Source organism: Eleutherodactylus coqui, chromosome 2 (genome assembly GCF_035609145.1).
Source record: "Eleutherodactylus coqui strain aEleCoq1 chromosome 2, aEleCoq1.hap1, whole genome shotgun sequence".
Taxonomy (NCBI): Eukaryota; Metazoa; Chordata; class Amphibia; order Anura; family Eleutherodactylidae; genus Eleutherodactylus; species Eleutherodactylus coqui.
Genome location: NC_089838.1, coordinates 234,460,480 through 234,479,174, shown reverse-complemented (window position 1 = coordinate 234,479,174; position 18,695 = coordinate 234,460,480). Strand labels below are relative to the sequence as shown.

At 40.2% G+C, this 18,695-nt stretch overlaps 1 protein-coding gene across 1 annotated transcript in view; it reads left to right on the top strand.

The window, feature by feature from the left end:
• SHC4 (SHC adaptor protein 4) overlaps nt 1-18,695 on the top strand; it is an 87,110-nt gene that overhangs the window by 27,528 nt on the left and 40,887 nt on the right. Inside the window, exons 3-4 of the mRNA XM_066592619.1 lie at nt 9,424-9,487; nt 18,054-18,173. Coding sequence (XP_066448716.1) covers nt 9,424-9,487; nt 18,054-18,173 — 184 coding nt within the window. The remainder of the gene's footprint in view (nt 1-9,423; nt 9,488-18,053; nt 18,174-18,695) is intronic.

Here is an 18,695-nt window from a genome sequence, read left to right as displayed (position 1 = left end):
AAATCTATTTACTGAAGTTTATGCTCATACTGATTTCTGGTATTTCTTTACAAACATATCCTTATGTTTTGCGTGAATACTCTCTTTAAGAATTTGATTGTACATGGCCTGTCCTGGTTTTTGGTATTCTGTTGACTGTCTTTATGTTTATGTAACCGAGACGAGCAGATTGTTTGATGCATACAAACAAGACAGACCCGGAAAATTTGCCTTAATGCATTTCAGCTAATTGGTAATCTCTTTCATGTAACCAATGATCTGTCACAAGGTTTTCATGTGAACCCGAGACTCCTTCAGAAGTTTATTCTGTGCTTGGCTGTATATACCTGAAAAAAAGCTGTTCAGTCTCTTGTGTAATTTGCAGTATTGGTTTTGGTTCAGATATGTGTCGACATAATGGAAAACATGTGGGTAATTTGTTTGTCTAATTTGGTTTCAAAGTTTCCCTTTGTGACACCTGAGGTTCATACTTCAAGTTTCTAGAAGAGGGAACTTTGTGTGAAACACCCACCCACAGCACACAGTAAAAAAAATAGATGTGGTTTCAGATAGACCACCACCTGTATTGGGTGTCCTGGCCCTATTATACAGGGTTTGCCACGGAAAAGTAGCCCACCTCTGACAAAAACTGCGACAGAAAGAACGAGCAAGTGGATTGTTCTTTCCAAATCTTTCTTGATTTAACTATGTTACAACAGATGCTGGAAGTGGTTCCCGGTCATACCTATGCATCTCTGGGCACATCGCAACATGTTGGCTGATACTTCCTGCAGCTCTTCAATGGTGATGCTGCAGATAGTGTTTGTGATGTCTACCTTTAGTTCATCCAGAGTATGTGGATTATTGGTGTGCACTTTCTGCTTTATATTTCCCCAGATAAAAATTGCATGTGGACAAGTCCAAGGAATGTGGTGGCAATAACCCCATGCTCACAGTTTGCTCTTCCGTAAACAATTCATGAAGCCATGTCACTGAGTCAAGAAAGGTGTGGCATGTTGCCCCATCCAGTTGGAAAAATAAATGCATTTTTTTAATGGAGTTAATTGGCTGTAAAACTGTTCAAATATGTCCAGATAAACTGCAATCTTCACAGTTGATCAGAAGAAAATTGTGCGCACAGTTTGTGTTTTTTTGACAGTGCACAAAATGGCAATTTTCTGGTTGCCCAGTGCTGTGTCTTGAGCCTATTGGGGACTTTCAGTAGACCAGTTCCTCATATTCTATGAATTTACATGTTATATGAACCCAAGCTTCGTCAGTCATAATATACAGCAATGGGTCTAAAAGTCCTCTAGCAGCCATGCACAGTAATTTACATGCTAAGCTCCTTCTGTCCCTGGACATGTTATTCGGTATGCATTCAGGTTCAGAGATTTGAGCACTCGCCGACACATCGTTCGTGATACACCAACTTGCTGGGACATTCACCAAGTTGATTTTCGGCGGGGCTGACAGCTGAGAACAGTTGAGACAATGCAATCAGCTGTTCTCAGCAGTCCCTAGGCAGAACACAGTGTGCGGTCCTGCTTATCAGCTGTTCTGCTGAACGATGGTTTTCAAGCCGAACTGAAAACTGTCATTCGGCAGAAAACTGAAAGATGGGCACATTTAGACACAACAATTATCGCTCAAAAGATGGCTTTTGAGGAATAATCATTGTGTCTAAATGGGCCTTTAGGCTGCCTTCATACAACATATATCTGCTGCAGGCAGAGGAAAACCCATAGCAAATATGCTGAAAATCCACAGTAGACAAATCTACCCTTAAATTGTGCAGATTTGGCCATGATTTCTAACTACAATGTCTGTGCAGAAATTGACCAGGGGATCAAATTTTGGATTCGTACCATGCCAATTATAGCAGTGGATTTGCACTGCGGATTTCTCCCCTTCAGATGAGAGTTGGATTCCACAACCAAATTCCCTCCAAATGTTGCAGGCTTTGACACAGATTTAGCGCTGTGGGTTTGCTGCAAACTGTCCACAGCCAATTTGGCTCATATCAATATGTTCACATAGTGAAATTTGCCACAGAATTTTCCACGTGCATTTCGCCTCTAAAAAAGCACAGCTTTCTGCCGTGGATCACACATAGATTTCGCCTTGTCAATAGGCAAAATCCGCATGCAGAATTGCGACGTGGAAAATCACCTTTCCGTATCAAAAAGTGATATGCCAGTTCTTGACACAGAAACTCGTGGAAACGTGACAGATTCCGCGTACATATTTTGCTCATCGACAAGGCTAAATCCATATGTGGATTTATGCCATAAACCACTGCAGAAATTCATGCAGAAAATTTAGTGGTGAATTCTGCTGTGTGAACGCACCATGTTAATTTTCAGTGCTTGTTTTACTTGGTGTTTTTCCTTTTTGTTTTTTTTTATACTTAGGATAGGGGGGAGCCAAGAGAAAATTTCACACAGGGCGCCACCTGATGTAAAGCTACTCCTGACCACAATTTTCATTTCTTGCACTGCCGAGGTAAAATGAAAGGGCTATGGCCTTCTCCAAAGAGTGTGTTGCCAGGATTGAAGATAGACTATTTTTCCGTGGCCCACATTGTATAAAAACTAATACAGGAGAAGAGGATCAGTTGCTGAAACAAATTATTTCCCTTACGCATAACATTTCTCTGGGGCACGTTTGGCATATATGCTGAAAAAAGCTAATTTGGCATATAACTGGTTATAACAGGCTGGTATACCCAAGGTCATTACTAGCATTGGGCATCTGGCTCCATGCTCCATTCATTCACTATAGCACTTTTGGGGGCTGTAAACCATGTAACACCAGGACCATGCACAGGTCAAGATGATGCAGTAATGTCATTGCTCTGCTTGTGCCAAGCCCATTGCATGGGATATGAGCTGCTTGGTTTGACATGGGAATAGGATTAGATTAGGTTTTATTATTTTTGTAGGCACAAGATAGGCATGATTATTTTGTGGGTGATGCAGAGGGGCACAAAGGGAACATTCTTATTACGTGAGGGCACCTTTGCTATGGGGCACAAAGGGGGCATTATTAATTTGAGTGCACAAAGAGGGCACTATTACTTTGTGGGGACACAAATGCGATTACTACTTTTGGAGGGCACTATTACTTTTCAGGGGCACAAAGGAGGATTATTACTTTAGGATACAAATTGGTACCCTAAACAAGTGGGAGTTATAAAAGAGGTTTTATTACTGCATGAGGGCACAAAGGGGGAATTATTACTTGTGTAAGTGCAAAAGGAGGGTACAGAGAAGGTATTATTGTGTGGTGATACAATGGAAAGCACTGTTACTAAAGGGGCACAAAAGAGGGAATTTTACTTTGTGGTGCGAGCAATGGGAGAATTTGAGGGTAATGAGTACTGTGTAGGGCACAAAGTGGAAGGGAGATTTTACCATATATGAAGCACTGCAAGGAGCATTAGGAATAAGAACAGAATTTGTGCAGAGACAATTTGTGGCTGGAAGAAGCCTTCATGACGGTCTGGGTTGGGATAGAGATGAAGAGAGAATGTGGATGACTACAGTCATAGTAGACATCATTTGAGTCATTGGATTTAACTACACAGTTTAAATTTTTCACTGCGTAGAGCTAGTATCCACCTTTTATTTGGTGATTGTATTATTTAGAGCTGTACTATGAAATATAGAGCTGTATATAAACATGCTGTGTTATAAAAGTTCACACAGTTACAGAGATGGAACAGCACAAAGGATTGAAATGCTTGAAAATTTTTTACTGAATCAAGAAAATCAATAAGTAATGCTGTTGTATAGACTTTTAACTGTTTGCAATGATTCTGTTAAGATTACCCTTCGTCAGGCTAAAAAGGGTAGAAACATACATAAAATCAATACACGCTCATATAATAATACAATAAAAACAGAAGAATAGAATCATAATGTACAAGGATTCAATAAAAAGTATTCAAGTATTTCAATCCTCTGTGCTGTTCCACCTCTCTCACTGTGTGAACAATATTGTATGCGTAGTGGTCAACCCTAGAGGAACGTATACCCACATATACTGTCTGTAGGAGTTGTGCTGCCTGAATTGTACATTTGCAAGTGTTACAAAAGTTGTCTTATAGATATCCTTTCCCAGATATATGAATATTTGTAGTGGGATGGGGCAAAATATGCATCTTGGGGCTTGTGCTTCCGATTTTACCTCAACTGAAAGTACAGTTTGTTGTGATTTTATGCAAAAAAATGTATATCTTGTGTTGTAGGTTTTCTTTTTACTACATAAGCATACAGTTATATATGTCTAAGGGCTCCCACCCACTGGCGATTTTTTTTCCTTTGCGTTTTGCGTTTTTTCTCAAGAGCAATTAGAATTGAATGTGTTCCTGTCCACTTGCGTTTTTTTTTCAGTCCGTTGCAATTTTTAACATAGGAACTGTCAGTTGCATATGTGTCCTTATTTTTCTCTTAATGCACCCATGAATGTCAATGGAAATTAACGGAAAAGGCGCGAAAAAGCCGCAAAAAACGCAGCGGAAAACGCTGCGTTTTTCACGCACGAAAATCGCAAACGCCAGTGGGTGGGCGCCCTAAGGCATATGTTGAACAGACCATTTTTAAAAGTCCTGCCTAATATAATTGCTTATCATGGTGTAAAACTAGCCTAAGATACACTGTATGAATGAATGCTATAATCTGGTCTCTATGGTTATCTCATCCATTTTATTAATTTTTAAACATAAAGCTCAATGTCAGGGATAAGAGAAGCAAAATGCGGCATAAAAAGGGAGTACATTGTGTGTGCCAAATTTATTATGTGCTTTAAATGTACTAATCACATTATGCCATGTGCACCATTAGTATTAAACGGGAAAACTCGTAGCCAAGATGGAAAAACTTGGCGCTTTGCTCCAACCTATCGGAGCCAAATGCTATTTCCATAGATCTCATTGAAATGAATTGGAGCTATGGAAATAGCATATAGTAGCACAGTGTATTACAGTGTTTTTGTAAGTTGGGGAATTATGGAAACAGAGTAGAGCGCTATGCTATACTGTTTCCATAGCTCCTATTCACTTCATTAAGAGCAATGAAAACAATGCTTGGCTGAAGAGCTCGGTTCTTTCCATAGGCTCTGTCCGGGTGGTCAGTAACCATAGCAGTGGTTTCCCATCTCAACTGATAGGGGGAAAGCCAATAGGGGAACACCGCTTTCATGTGTTGTATGCTTGGACACTTTTGATAAATCCGTATCCATACACTGCATCAAATCAATACAGAACAAAACCCTTTATAATAATGCTGGGACATCCAGCATTATAGCTTAATAGGGCGTACCAACTTACTGGAGATTTCTTTAAACCCTGCAAAGATGTTATGAACTTAAATAAATGTATTTTCACATCGTGTTTTTTTAAAATATATTTTAGAATGTAAAACATCATTGTGTGATTTAAAAGTATCACTTGAGATATAGAGAAGTCATATCACTCACCCCCTTCAAGTTACAAAATATTCTTCTGATCCAAAAATTGCTTAATTTATAGTGGTTTTTCCTAGATTTTACACCACTTTTGCATGTGCATGAACCGGGCTAGAATAATTGAAGCACTGAAGCAATTTGATCAGAGACGCGATTTACTCCATACTCTTTTCAGAACTAGACAATAATGTCTTTTTAGTAATACTGCATCTTACGTTGGACAGATTTTTGCTGAATAACTATCTTTGTTCACATAAGATGTTTCCGTTTTGCTCAAACAATAAAGCTTTCTGTTCAGTGACGAGCTGTACTTTTTTCTGCTTAAAAGCAATTTTTTTTCCAATAGAATTTTCTACCTCTTATATCATCCCTCTGTTCTCCAAGTTACAATGAACAAAGAGGGCTAGTGTAATTGTGATTACTGAGTGGGCAAAAACAGATAAAAGTTGGATATGTATGTAAAGCCATAATCCAGGAAAATACAAAATAAGATTTTCCAGTAACAGCCATCTAGTTCATGAATTATCCAGTTAGTCATTCCTGGATTGACACACACCATTCCCCCTCTTAAACTGGAAACTGGGGAAGCCAATTCATTATTAGTTTTCCTTGCAGCCTTAAGGCCTGGGAAAAAGTGCTAGAAAAAAGTGTTAGTTAGTTAACTTGCTGTGACTGGGACAGTAAAGTTGGACATGCCCTTGCATATCGTGAGAATGTATGTATTATGTCGCTTTTGTATATTTACAACCTCTACTTTGAAAGTGAAGAAAATATGCTTTATACAGTTCAAAGATCGGTAAACTCAATGATGCAATTGTGTTACCACAAAACACGAACTATGATAGTGAGAGCACATCAAAGACTAAAGCTGGCCATAGCGATTAAGTCATTATCAGTCGAAACAAACTATTCCAACTGTATCTACAACAGTTGGGCATCTTCTGTCTCAGTCATTATTCTCCAAAGCCAACTACCGATGCACTGTATAATATCCTAGGTTTTTTCAAAAACACATTTTAAGGGGTATGCTAGAACCAACATTCCCAGTACTTCTTATTTCTAGATAGGTGATAAATGTCTTATCAGTAGGGATCCCACAGTTGGTACCCTACTGATCATGAGAAGGGGGCTCCCATGTCCCATTTCCTCCTCACTGCACCGCCTGCAATAAGGAAAAGCTTAAATGCAGTGGTAGCCGAGCATGTGTACTGTTGCTCCATTGGGTTCTACCTAACTGCCAAAGAAAAGCCAACTACCTTGCGAAGCTACAGTATCTCTGCCTGTCCCTTGGAGTTGCATGGAGTGGCAGCACACATGCTCAGCCATAACTCCATTCAAATGGGTACATAGGACCACCATTCTCTTGATTGGTGGGGACACCCAGCGATGAGACATTTATCACCTTTCCAAAAGATAGATGATGAATGTTAATTCTGCGAATACCCTTTTAAAGTTCATTGTACAAACAGCCAATTACAGCCAATCCAAAAATATGATCTGACTTTTTATTTATTGGAATAGTTCTTAAAAACTGTATCTGATAATCCTTGTAAAGTACATTATCAGAAATTCTGTACAGTGCTGACCAGTCATACACGTGGCAGTAGGTTTACAAACATTTATATCCAGTTGTAAAAGTGTATCAAGAAAGCAGTTAATATGCTAATATCTGCTCCTCAGTGGGAGATGAGAAATAATGTTGGTCATGGCGTCCTCATGCACACAGCTGCATTAGAGATCTGTGTTGTACAGATCAATAATGGGTCTAAGGACTTATACTGCACCTCTGTATGCCTATGATTTCATACAGTTTCTTATGAATTCATAACAAAAACTATTGTGGATGTGTAAGGGGTTAAATGCCTATTAGAGATGAGCGAACGTACTCGTTTCGAGTACTTACGCACCCGAGTACCGCCATTTTCGAGTACTTCAGTACTCGGGTGAAAAGATTCGGGGGGCGCCAGGGGGTGGGGAGAGGCGTGGCGGTGCGGGGGGGAGCAGCGGGGAACAGGGGGGAGCCCTCTCTCTCTCCCTCTCCCCTCCACTTCCCACTGCTACCCCCCGTGCCGCCACGGCGCCCCCCGAATTTTTTCGCCCGAGTACGGAAGTACTCGGAATTCGCGGTATTCGGGCGAAAAAGGGGCGTGGCCGAGCACGTTCGCTCATCTCTAATGCCTATGCATATATAATTATGTATTTTACTGCTTAACTTTATATATGTTCCTTCAGAGAGGTTACATGACTGTGTTTTGTTTTACACTAACTTTGCTGCTGTGGATTAACAAGGAGTGTGCTGCCCATGCCGCTGATGGGCTAGGTATAAAAGACAACTGCTGTTCCCTAGAGCTACATGTTGACTCAATTTTTGCAGTGAGCCTTGTGAGAAGTGAGCTGTCCCACTGCTACTGGAGAGCAGAGATTTCCTATACTAGAGAGAGAGAGTGCAACCTGGATTCCTGGGGTCTGCTGATCACTCAAGGAAACATCAGCTGCAATTACTGATTACAAGTGCTGAAAGGTCATCGTGAGAAGGACCACCAGTGAGAACAGATAGACAGACAGGCTATATCCGGATATTCAAGTTTCAGTATTGTGTAACCCTGAGCACCATCACCCAGACACATCATGTGTTCAGGAGACACTGACTGCATATTTCAGTTAGCAAATTTAGTAATCTAGTTAACCGAAGTTCCTACAAGACTACGTTGTTTCAGAGGAGACTTCTATATCTTTTTGGAGCTATTTATCCCTGGCCTGGGTAAAACCATCTATTGATGGTGATAATTCTATATTGAGCATACAATATTAAGGACACCATATTTGTAGGGACCGGCTGTCTTATAGCATGAACTGAACATGAGTAAACTGTTTGCATTGTAACCAAATAATACTGTTATATGTTATTGCCATATTATTCTTTATTGTGTATTCAGTAAAGCATTGTTTGTTCAACTGAACTCATGTAAAGCCTCTCCATAAGTCATATTCCGCACCTGCAGCCCCTTCAGATGTTTAATGGCATCACATTATTGAGGTTTCTCTGATGAAAGCACTGCTTCTGTGGGAGAAAAAGGTATTGTACGGAGGCAGCACTTAGCAGGGCCTGGAGTGCCTATGCCTCTGTAAAACAGAAATGCATGAATTTCTTTACCCACCATACACTCTCCATAAATGAGACCTGACAGTCATACAGTCAGAACAGTCTTGAAAATGTAGAGGTAGCAGAAGGGGATGGATTATAGCTGTAAGAGGACTCAGTGTAAGGCCTCATGCACACGGGCGGATTTGATTTGCACTTGATTTGGGCGCACGCAGAGCAGCTAGAAGCATGTGGATGTGATTTTTTCCGGGCGTACGGATCGCACACGCGGGAAGAAAACACAGCACGCTCTATTTTCCTGCGGATCCCGAAGGAATGGCTTCCATTAAAGTCAATGGAAGCTTTCCGGTCCGCGGCACACCCGCAGCTGACACTGCAGACGTGCCGTGGATCCGTTAGAAAGCAGGAGTCTAAAAAAAAAAAAGCACTGCTCCGGGGGCGTTGGCCGGCGTGCCCGGACGCATCCGCCGTGCTGAAGAAAGAAGATCCGGTTGCGACGGAGGAGACCCGTGCAGGATCTGGACAGGTAAGAAAATGTCTTTTAATGCCCATGTCTGCGTGCACTGGCGGATCCCACTGCAGAATCTGTGCGTGCCCGTGTGCATGAGGCCTTAATATCATTGTTGGACTGGAGTATGTTGGGTTCTCAAGTGATTCTGAGGACCTTCCCATCAGCTATTAATGACAAATACAAGTCAGCTTTTAATTTCATTGTTAAACCACAGACCACATCATTTAGGACTATCAGATCTCAAAAGCGATAGGCCCTAGCAACAAGTGATTACCTTCACTGTCAGCTCTAGAACTCATTAAGCAACATAATTTTGTAAGACATTTCAGGTATCTAATATATTGTCTATAACTGTCTACAGGGAAGCAATAAGTCGACTCTGTGAGGCCGTCCCTTGTGCAAAAGGAGCTGCCAAGAAACGTAGGGTAATTATCAATTTGTACATAAGTATTATTTGACCGCATGTGCAACTTACAGTTAAATATTGTATTTCCTTGTAATAAAATGTGATAAATGGATTGTAAAGAAACAAATGTTCACACAGTGATGGCAAATAAAAGTAAAATACGTGGCTAGTTCTTAGTATGTTTGTACATTCAAGCTTGAGAAATGAGAAGCAAAAGAGTGTAGGCAGTACTAAATAATAGACAGAGGTGCAACACCTGAGCCCAACACTATTTAGAAACGTAAGAAGATAGCGACACAGTATGAAATATACAAATTCCAAATAATTTATAGACAAACTTTATTAAAAGAGCAACACTGTATGAAATCCAATGGGACAAAGGAGACATCACTAGGAACATCAGTAAATATAGCCGCATATCAGCCAATCTTAAAATGAACAGTGGTAAATGAATAGCGGATGGCACATAAATCATTGAAATAGAGTATATGCCAACAATCTAAGAGTCATAATTCCCATGCTACTGTTAAGCCACCGCCTTAATGAAGCAGTCCTTTCTTCTGATTTTACCCGGGTTTGTGGTCAGACGCAGCAGTTTGGAGGTTAATACGTTTCATTTTGTAACTTCCTATATACATATCTTGAGTTGCCTTAATTTCAACTTACTAGCACACAAAGGAACTATGTAAATAGTTTCTGCTGTTTATTTTATGACTTATGTAATTTTTGCGTTGTCTACATTATACAATCTTGTTGGGTCAACTCACCATAGCGCAAACTACTCCTCCCTCCCTCTTTACATTGGTTGACCTGCACGTTTTACGACTTTGCGAAATATCTGTACTCCACACGCTTTAACCTTATTGTACAATGTTACGATTGTCTTCCTCTGTTATAAATAAAGATTTGCTTACGAAATAGAGTATATCTCTAAAGCAGTTCAAATATTCACTGCACAGAAACCTAAAGTAAAAAATGGAACAAAATAAACCATTCATAGCAAAAAGTTACATTCAAGCAAAGCAGTCCCACATGGGCTAAGCTATTACCCAAACATGAAGGGAGGATTTCACCAGCCAAGGTAGCACCATTGCTTACAGATACTATGGGAAGTACCGTTCACATATCGCTGATGATAGCAGCATCATCCGGGGAGTAATAAAGTCTTATATGTGTGTCTTTAAGCAGTAGTACAAGCAATCCCATGGAGCAGTGAATGGTCAAACCAAATGGATGATGTACTAAACACAGGTGTGGAATGATGAGCTACATGACATGCATCTGGCTCAAAAGCATGATAAATGAAGTTACCAATGACCACACCTACCTTATACTAAGTAAGACGGCGCTGACCATGCGTATGGGCTATTAGTGAATACAGCATAAAGCATGCAGCGTATTTATCAGCACTAGAGATGAGCGAGCATACTTGCTAAGGACAATTGCTCGAGCGAGCATTGCCCTTAGCGAGTACCTGCCCGCTCGGGAGAAAAGGTTCGGCTGCCGGCGCAGGTGACAGGGGGGAGCAGGGGGGAGAGAGGGAGAGAGAGATCTCCCCTCTGTTCCTCCCCGCCCTCCCCCGCAGCTCCCTGCCCGCCGCCGGCAGCCGAATCTTTGCTCCCGAGCGGGCAGGTACTCGCTAAGGGCAATGCTTGATCGAGTAATTGCCCTTAGCGAGTATGCTCGCTCATCTCTAATCAGCACTACATCATTCAAGATATTCATAATGCGTATGACTAAAAAGGCATATGTACTATAGATGTGCTATAGATCATTATATCAGAGGTCACAATCATTAGATTGAATGCACATGTGCCAGAAAAACATACAGCATAGAAACTAGTTCCACACATTCTTTATGCGCGTGCACACAGCCAACAAATATCAGCCTGTGGAGTAAACGATATACTGTATAATATGCACAGTTCCAGTAAACACATACACAGTTAATTATTGGTAGAGGGGAGTTGAGAAGTTGTGTGAACACTAAGCCTTTGGTAAATAGTGTATATACTGCACACAATTTAATGACAAATGAGTATGCAGGGTTATTATTCGCAAATAAGTATTGAAAAGGATATAATAGGAAGTTCTGAGAGGCTATTTCAAATCATACTACAAGTCAAGTATAATGAATTATACCAATACCCCCAATACAAATAGAAAAACACTTATATAATAATTAAAAAATAAGAAACAATATAAAGGAAAAATCCAAAAAAGCAAAGTTGTAAATGCCCTTTGCTAGCAATTCTCTGTGGGATGACTTCAAAATTTTAGACATCCATTATACATGCTGAATTTACTCTTGATGAGAGATAAATCCTTGAAGTAAAGAATATGTCATGGCCAATAAGCAATAATATTTAAAGGAAAGGGGCTAAAGTTCCAAAATGTTGCACTAAATACTTAACCCTTTCCAATCCACTGTCTGACGTCTTAAGACATTATGATTTAAGGCTGTACAGCTTCGATGTTGGAAGACGTCCGTCGGGGTTCTCTTACTGTATATTGCCAGCCTCTCTGCTGTCGGAGCCTATCCAATGTGTCATCTCATGCAGTACTGGCTTTAGCCAGCAGATAGCGCCATTGTATAATGGAAAAAAGGAGTAAGCCCCCTAGGAAAAGCAGGATACAAATTGGATTGGAAAGGGTTAAAAGGGAGAATCTACTTCAAAAGCTTCTGCAGCAGGTGATAGAATCCCAGTGGAAGGGTCAAAGTCAAGGGACCATACAGATAGCACTTATAGAAAACTGAATAGCCATTCAGGACCAGGAAATTTCAACATAATAACCTACGACTAAAAAGCTGTAATTAATATTATAACAAGAAAAACAGTAAACAATAAGTCTTCATTCATGCCTGAAGGGGCAACCAAGTTAATCTGGAAAATCCATCTAGATTCAGAGTTGAATAATAATGGCGGAGGGATACAAACTGTGCTAAAACACAACCCCTTTAAGGCTCTGTTCCAATCTGTGGCACAGATCTAGCTCAAAATTCCAGATGAAATACTGCATGCTGCTATGCGGGGTGGCATGACGGAAACCCGATGGACCCAATTATAAGCAATGGAATCCGTGACTTGCCGTTCATGCTTGTCTTGTGCCGGATTCAGCATTTCTATTATTTTCATTCTTTGGCTTCTATGACTGAAAGGATGAGTACGCATGAGAACACAGCCTTATTTGAGAAATGCGTGTCACACAATATTTAATATATCTCACAATTTAAGATAGACATATAAAAAGATTTGTGCAAAAGAATTCCCACTATGACTTAGCTGTTGCTTATTGTCTTGAAACAATACTAAAAAATGGACAAGATAATAGCTTGAGTGTATGGACAGATGTAGAATGTGTCCAGTGGCCGCAATACCAGAAACTACACTGATATTTAATTTGTTTTGGGTTCTCAAATTGATTGTTAATAGCTGTGTGGTTTTGGGAGTAAAACTCTTGTTTTACCTACAAAATTGTGTGGCTATTAAAGGGAATCTGTTAACATGAACATGCAGTGTAATCTGCCAGCAGTTCGTTACAGAGCGGGAGGAGCTAAACAGATTAATATATATCTCTGTACATTTTGGGTTTAGAGGTCAAATGGGTGGTCCTATCAGTGATCGACAGCTACTATCTCTATTTGCATGCTCCTATAGGTGTTGAAGTAATCACTTAATTTAGGTGATACTCAAAGGATATCTTAGCCTTATCAATTAGGTATGCCTAAATATTCAATGCATAGTAGTATGGAGAAGAAAACAATGAGAAACATTCAAGTGATGTTTACAAGTCTTCAGTTGTATTGTTCCAATGCAAGAGATTATATAGTGTGGCATCCCCCAGAAAGCAAACTATTCAAAGTCTACAGTATGTGTCATACTTCTTTCTTAGTAAAACATTACAAATGTTAATAATGAAAAAGCTGCATGCTCAGCATCTAAGACCCTGTTAGTACAAATTTCACTACAACGCCTGTCTCTTGTACACATACTTCTTGCTATGTACATAGCACAAATAGTATGCACATGACACTAATGCATAAAATATAATTTAATACTTTCACAATATAATTCAATACTTTCACACAGGAAGGGCTGTCAATCATTAAATGAAACCACCCAGTGGATGCTTGGGCCCAAGATGAGCAGAGACTTTTATCAATAAATTATGTTGGGGCTTATTTATATGGAGGACGCATAGAACTTGTGCAATGTATTAACCCATTGTTTCCAATGGGTTAATTTACATAGGCAATTTTCCTCATGCTGCAGTGCTGCGAGACAGAAAAACCACAGAATGTCCAATTTTTCAGTGATATTGCAGAAAACTCACCCATTATTTGCTATGGGCGAGTTAAAAATCACATCGAACTCACATGAAACTTGCATATACATACGAATTTCATGTGAGTGCAATGCAATATTTTTTTCTTGTTTCTTGAGACATGCGATTTTTACACTTGTAAAAATGGCATGTACCGCAAGATGATCTGATTTTCTCACAAAAATGCATTGCACTTTCATAGAAATTGCAGATTTAAGAGTGTGATATTGGTCTGAGTATCTCACACCGATATTGCACTCTCTATACAATTACGGCCTTTTAAACTGAATCTTTTCCAAGAAAACTGCATATTAATCTGCCCATCTCCTCCTGCTCTATAACATGACAGCATTGGACAGCATTTTCATAGTGACAGGTTTCATCTCAGGGTCTTTTAATTCATTACCACACAATTTTGCAGGAAAATAGCAGTTTCTTATTGTTTTCACAAAATTGCGCAGCCATTCAATTGGAAACCACAACGATGTACAAAGCGGCGCTGTTATTAGCCACTTGGCAGTTGCTTCTTGTGTCTGTAACCTAATGGGGGATTCATTTTCATAGTTCATTTGGCATATGCGGTGGGAAACCTATAGGTCCTCATTCAGCTGACGCATAACGCTTCTGTCAGCTAGTATATGCCACTAGACATTCTTCCTGCTGTTTGGAATAGAACACTCAGCTGTGATATACATACAGAACCATCCAGTAGAAAAAAATGTATACTATGTGCAATGCATTTTTTTTATCATTTGAGCCTATGGCAATGGATGCCTCAATATGCCTATGCAGTAGCATCTATAGAAGGTATTTGTTAGGAAATTCTCCCAACGCATGCCTGTGGCAAACACTGCACATGCAATATGAGGGCTCAGTCACAGGGGCGCATCCGGGTGCCGATGCGCACGTCTTACTGCACGAAGAAGATGGACGCACTGCAGGTACGGACAACTCTCTGCAGCGCCGGAAGAAAGAACACATGACCGGTTCCATTGCCGGATGTGCTCATGTGACTGAGCCCTTAAGGCACCCAAAGAAATTCTTATCAAGAGTTAGGAAGTGTAGAACGTGTTTTTCTACATAGGAGTATTTTGCTATTGTTTGGCATTGATCACTGAATAACGCTTTGCTAGATTCTCCAAAACAACCTTGTGTTTCTATGATAATGAGCTTATTAGAAATGAAAAACATAGTTCCATTGCTGCCATTTTACCAAGCACAGGGTCCACAGAGGTCAGTTGCAAGTCTGTAAATTTCAGCAAGAAATGAAACATAATATCTCATTACATGTGATCTCCGGGCAGTTATCTAAGACTTCTTTGTTTCCAGTCATTTTCACAAAGTTATCCTCTGAATGACCAGAGCAAGGGAGGAATCTTTATAGGGAAGTGTGCAGCCTTTAATTAGCAAATTGGCATATAATTCCCCATCCAACAAATTTGTCTGGATTCATAACGAAGGCAATCGAGAAACGATACAGAATCCATGAGATAATCCTCCATAACCTATGGAATGGTCTATGTCATAAAATAAACTTATTATGTAAGTGATGCATAATAAAGACAGTTGTATACAAATTCTATAATAATCATATTAGTGGCTGTAACATTTATACCAAGCAACAAAGGCTGATAAAGGTGGCCTAACGTCTATGACATAACATTTATTACATAAGAATACTTCTAAATACAGACTGAAAGAAAAGCCATGAACATTTGCATATATACTTGCATCAATAGAGAGCTTAGTATGAACTAGTAATAGTGTTCTAGACCAGTGTTCCCCAACTCCAGTCCTCAGGGACCCCCAACAGGTCGTGTTTTCAGGATTTCCTCCGTGTTGCACAGGTGATGTAATTATTGTCGGTGCCGCAGACATTGCCACAGGTGTTCTTACTATAGGATATCCTGAAAACATGACCTGTTGGTGGTCCCTGAGGACTGGAGTTGGGGACCCCTGTTCTAGACAAGTAAAATCCTCAAGGAAATGGGTTTTAGGTGGAATGTTTTCAATAATTAAAAAGAAAAACAATCACTACAGTCACTTTATAATCAGGTGCTGAAAATGTCAAATGACTTTGGCCATACACACCCTTGACTAGACAGTGACTTTGCCATTTGTGTTGATGTGGCAGCAAGAAAAAAGTCTGGTACCATGATAGCCAGTAGAATAAAATGTTATTGCACTCAATAGAGAGAAACTAAATAATCAGGTAGATAGAATAGCTTTTGGTTCCCAAAAAGAAATAAGGACAGCAAACTTTTGAAACTTCTCAAGTTTCTTTATCACCCTAGTTTACTAAGTAGTTTCAAAAGCTTGTTATAATATCATTTCTTTTTGGGAGCTATTAAAGGTATCATATCTACAAGATTACTTTGTTTCTCCTACTGAGAGTGATTTACATACAGTAGGGAGTTTTTTCTTATACATTATGGTGCAGTCATAATGTACAGCTGGACATCTACAACCAGGAAAACCTGAATCAACTGGTGGGTTGCGCTGGCCCCACTGCTACTACATAGCAGCACTAGAGCCTCATGTCTGGACCAGATGTAATTGTCAAGTTGTTGTCAAGCTTTTTTTTTTTTTGAACATTCAATCTTTATTGAAAAGGTTTTACAAAGTAATTATAGTAGTAGTAATGAACAAATAACAACCTCATTGATTAGGTCATCACAGAGTCTCTTACAGAGAGGTTCACATGTGTAACCAAAAAAAACCCCCAAAAACTGTAAACTTTTGGATCAAGTCATCGGACTGGTACATGAGAAGAGTAATTAAAGCAAATGTGATTTTGGCATGTAACAAAAATTGCTGTGGATCCAATTCTTCATGAATTTTCCTTTTTTATTTGATGTGCAAAGATGCATATATTCAAACCAGCTGTTGTTATTCCCAGCTTTGATTATATCTGCAATAGAAGGAATTGAATTGCCATTCCAGAATTGTGCGATAGAAATTCTGGTAGCCATCAGCATATGTAACAGAGGGGTAGGCATTGTCAAGTTTTTACCTAATTGTAGGACCACACAGCAAACTACTGCAGAATTATTGGCAACCTAAGGGCTCTTTCACACGAGTGTATATCGGCCACCGTTTTCACGGCTGGCCGATATACGCTACCATCTGATGGATTGGATTGCAATTCATCAGTTCAGATGGACGTATCTTAGCACACTAGCTCCCACCTTCTCCCCTTGGCATTGGCATCAGTTCAGATGGACGTATATTGGCACACTAGCTCCTGCCTTCTCCCCCGAGAGCTGGCGAGGGGGAGGGAATGGGGAGACCGTTTAGCAGAGCCCCTGCCCAACGGCATTGCGGGCTCTGCGTATATACGTTGGGCTTGAAACGTCCGAACGGTCACACAAATGTTAGATTTGTGGCCCGTTTGTGTGTTTTTACGTCGTCGGCGGGCGAACGTAAAAACACTGACGCCCGTGTGATAGAGCCCTTAGAGAGATTGTCTAGTTAAGAAAATCATACTCTTATCAGGCAATCAATAAAGGGTTTTAGAGTGGCTATAAGGAGGGACTTATAATTCACAGTTATGTGAATTAACCCCTTCAAATGAAAGTTTTTGTTTTTCTCTTGTGCGAGTTCTGTCCATCTCAGAATCAGCCACAAACCGAATGGGGAAAATTGCTTGTGTGAATACACCCTTAAGATATGCAATGTATCTGTCCATTTTGTTGGGGGTGGACCACGGCCGGCTGCCAAGCAGAATAGCTGCAGGGAGGGGGGAGAGCAAGCTAAACTTTTGCACCCAGGCCCATGACCCTTCAGCTACGCCCTTGCATGGACAGGCTATTGATTGTAATGATCACCATGTAATGCTTCATTCTCTCATTGATGCAGCTGTAGAACACTTGCTTCCAAGTTATCCCACAGAGTGCTGATTGCTGGTGGTCCCATCAGCAGGACACCCCATGATAAGTTTATTTTTTGTTGGGAACCTCTAGCAAAAAGAAAATGCAAAAAGCTTTCAACTCCTTAGACCGTGTGTCTTATTTCTGTGTCTTCATCTAGCAGTCATGCTTGCGTTTCATGATCCTGTCTCCTGAAAATCATCTATGTAGCCATAGCCTTATTTATATTGTTACTGTGGATTTCTCAGTTATGTCAGATGATGCAAGCAGGTGCAGTACAAGATTGACAATTTATATGTGGAGCCAAGTTATATACAGTTCATGGCCAGCTTTTTTTGACGGCACCAATATGAAATGCGTATAAATGTTTCTTTGCCTTTTTATTTTCAGCCTCCTGTAAAATTCCTTTCCACCATACTGGGGAAGAGCAACCTCCAGTTTTCTGGGATTAATGTTAAATTGACCGTCTCTACTAACAGCCTTATGCTGACAAATATTGACACTCAGCAGGTATGTGGGAAAGATTGCATGAATATACAGTGTAGTTATAATATTAGGGTATGTTCACAATATGATAGAGTTGTTGTAGCAGCTTATGTGACTTGAGATCTACTCTCTATAACTGATTTTTACAAATGCCAGTCAAATGTATGGAAATATTGCCACAGCAAATCTGCTGCCTATTAATATAACTAAACTAGTAATTATTAGCAAGGTATAGTACCAGTGTTTTTAGGTGGTGCAATGTGCCACTTACTAACATAGTGAAAAGGATTGGAGTTGTAAGCACTCGGCTGCTGTTTTAGGACCTGCGATGACGTCACCGTCATTGCACCTCTAGGGTGTTTGATAGATAATAGATAGCTCTGCTACCTGCACGTCTCACACACACAGCTCTGCTGCATGCATGTCACACACACAGCTCTACTACTTGCAAGTCAAACAGACACAGCTCTGCTACAGGCATGTGACACACACAGCTCTGCTACATGCTCGTCACATTCACAGCTCTGCTACACGGACGTCTAACAC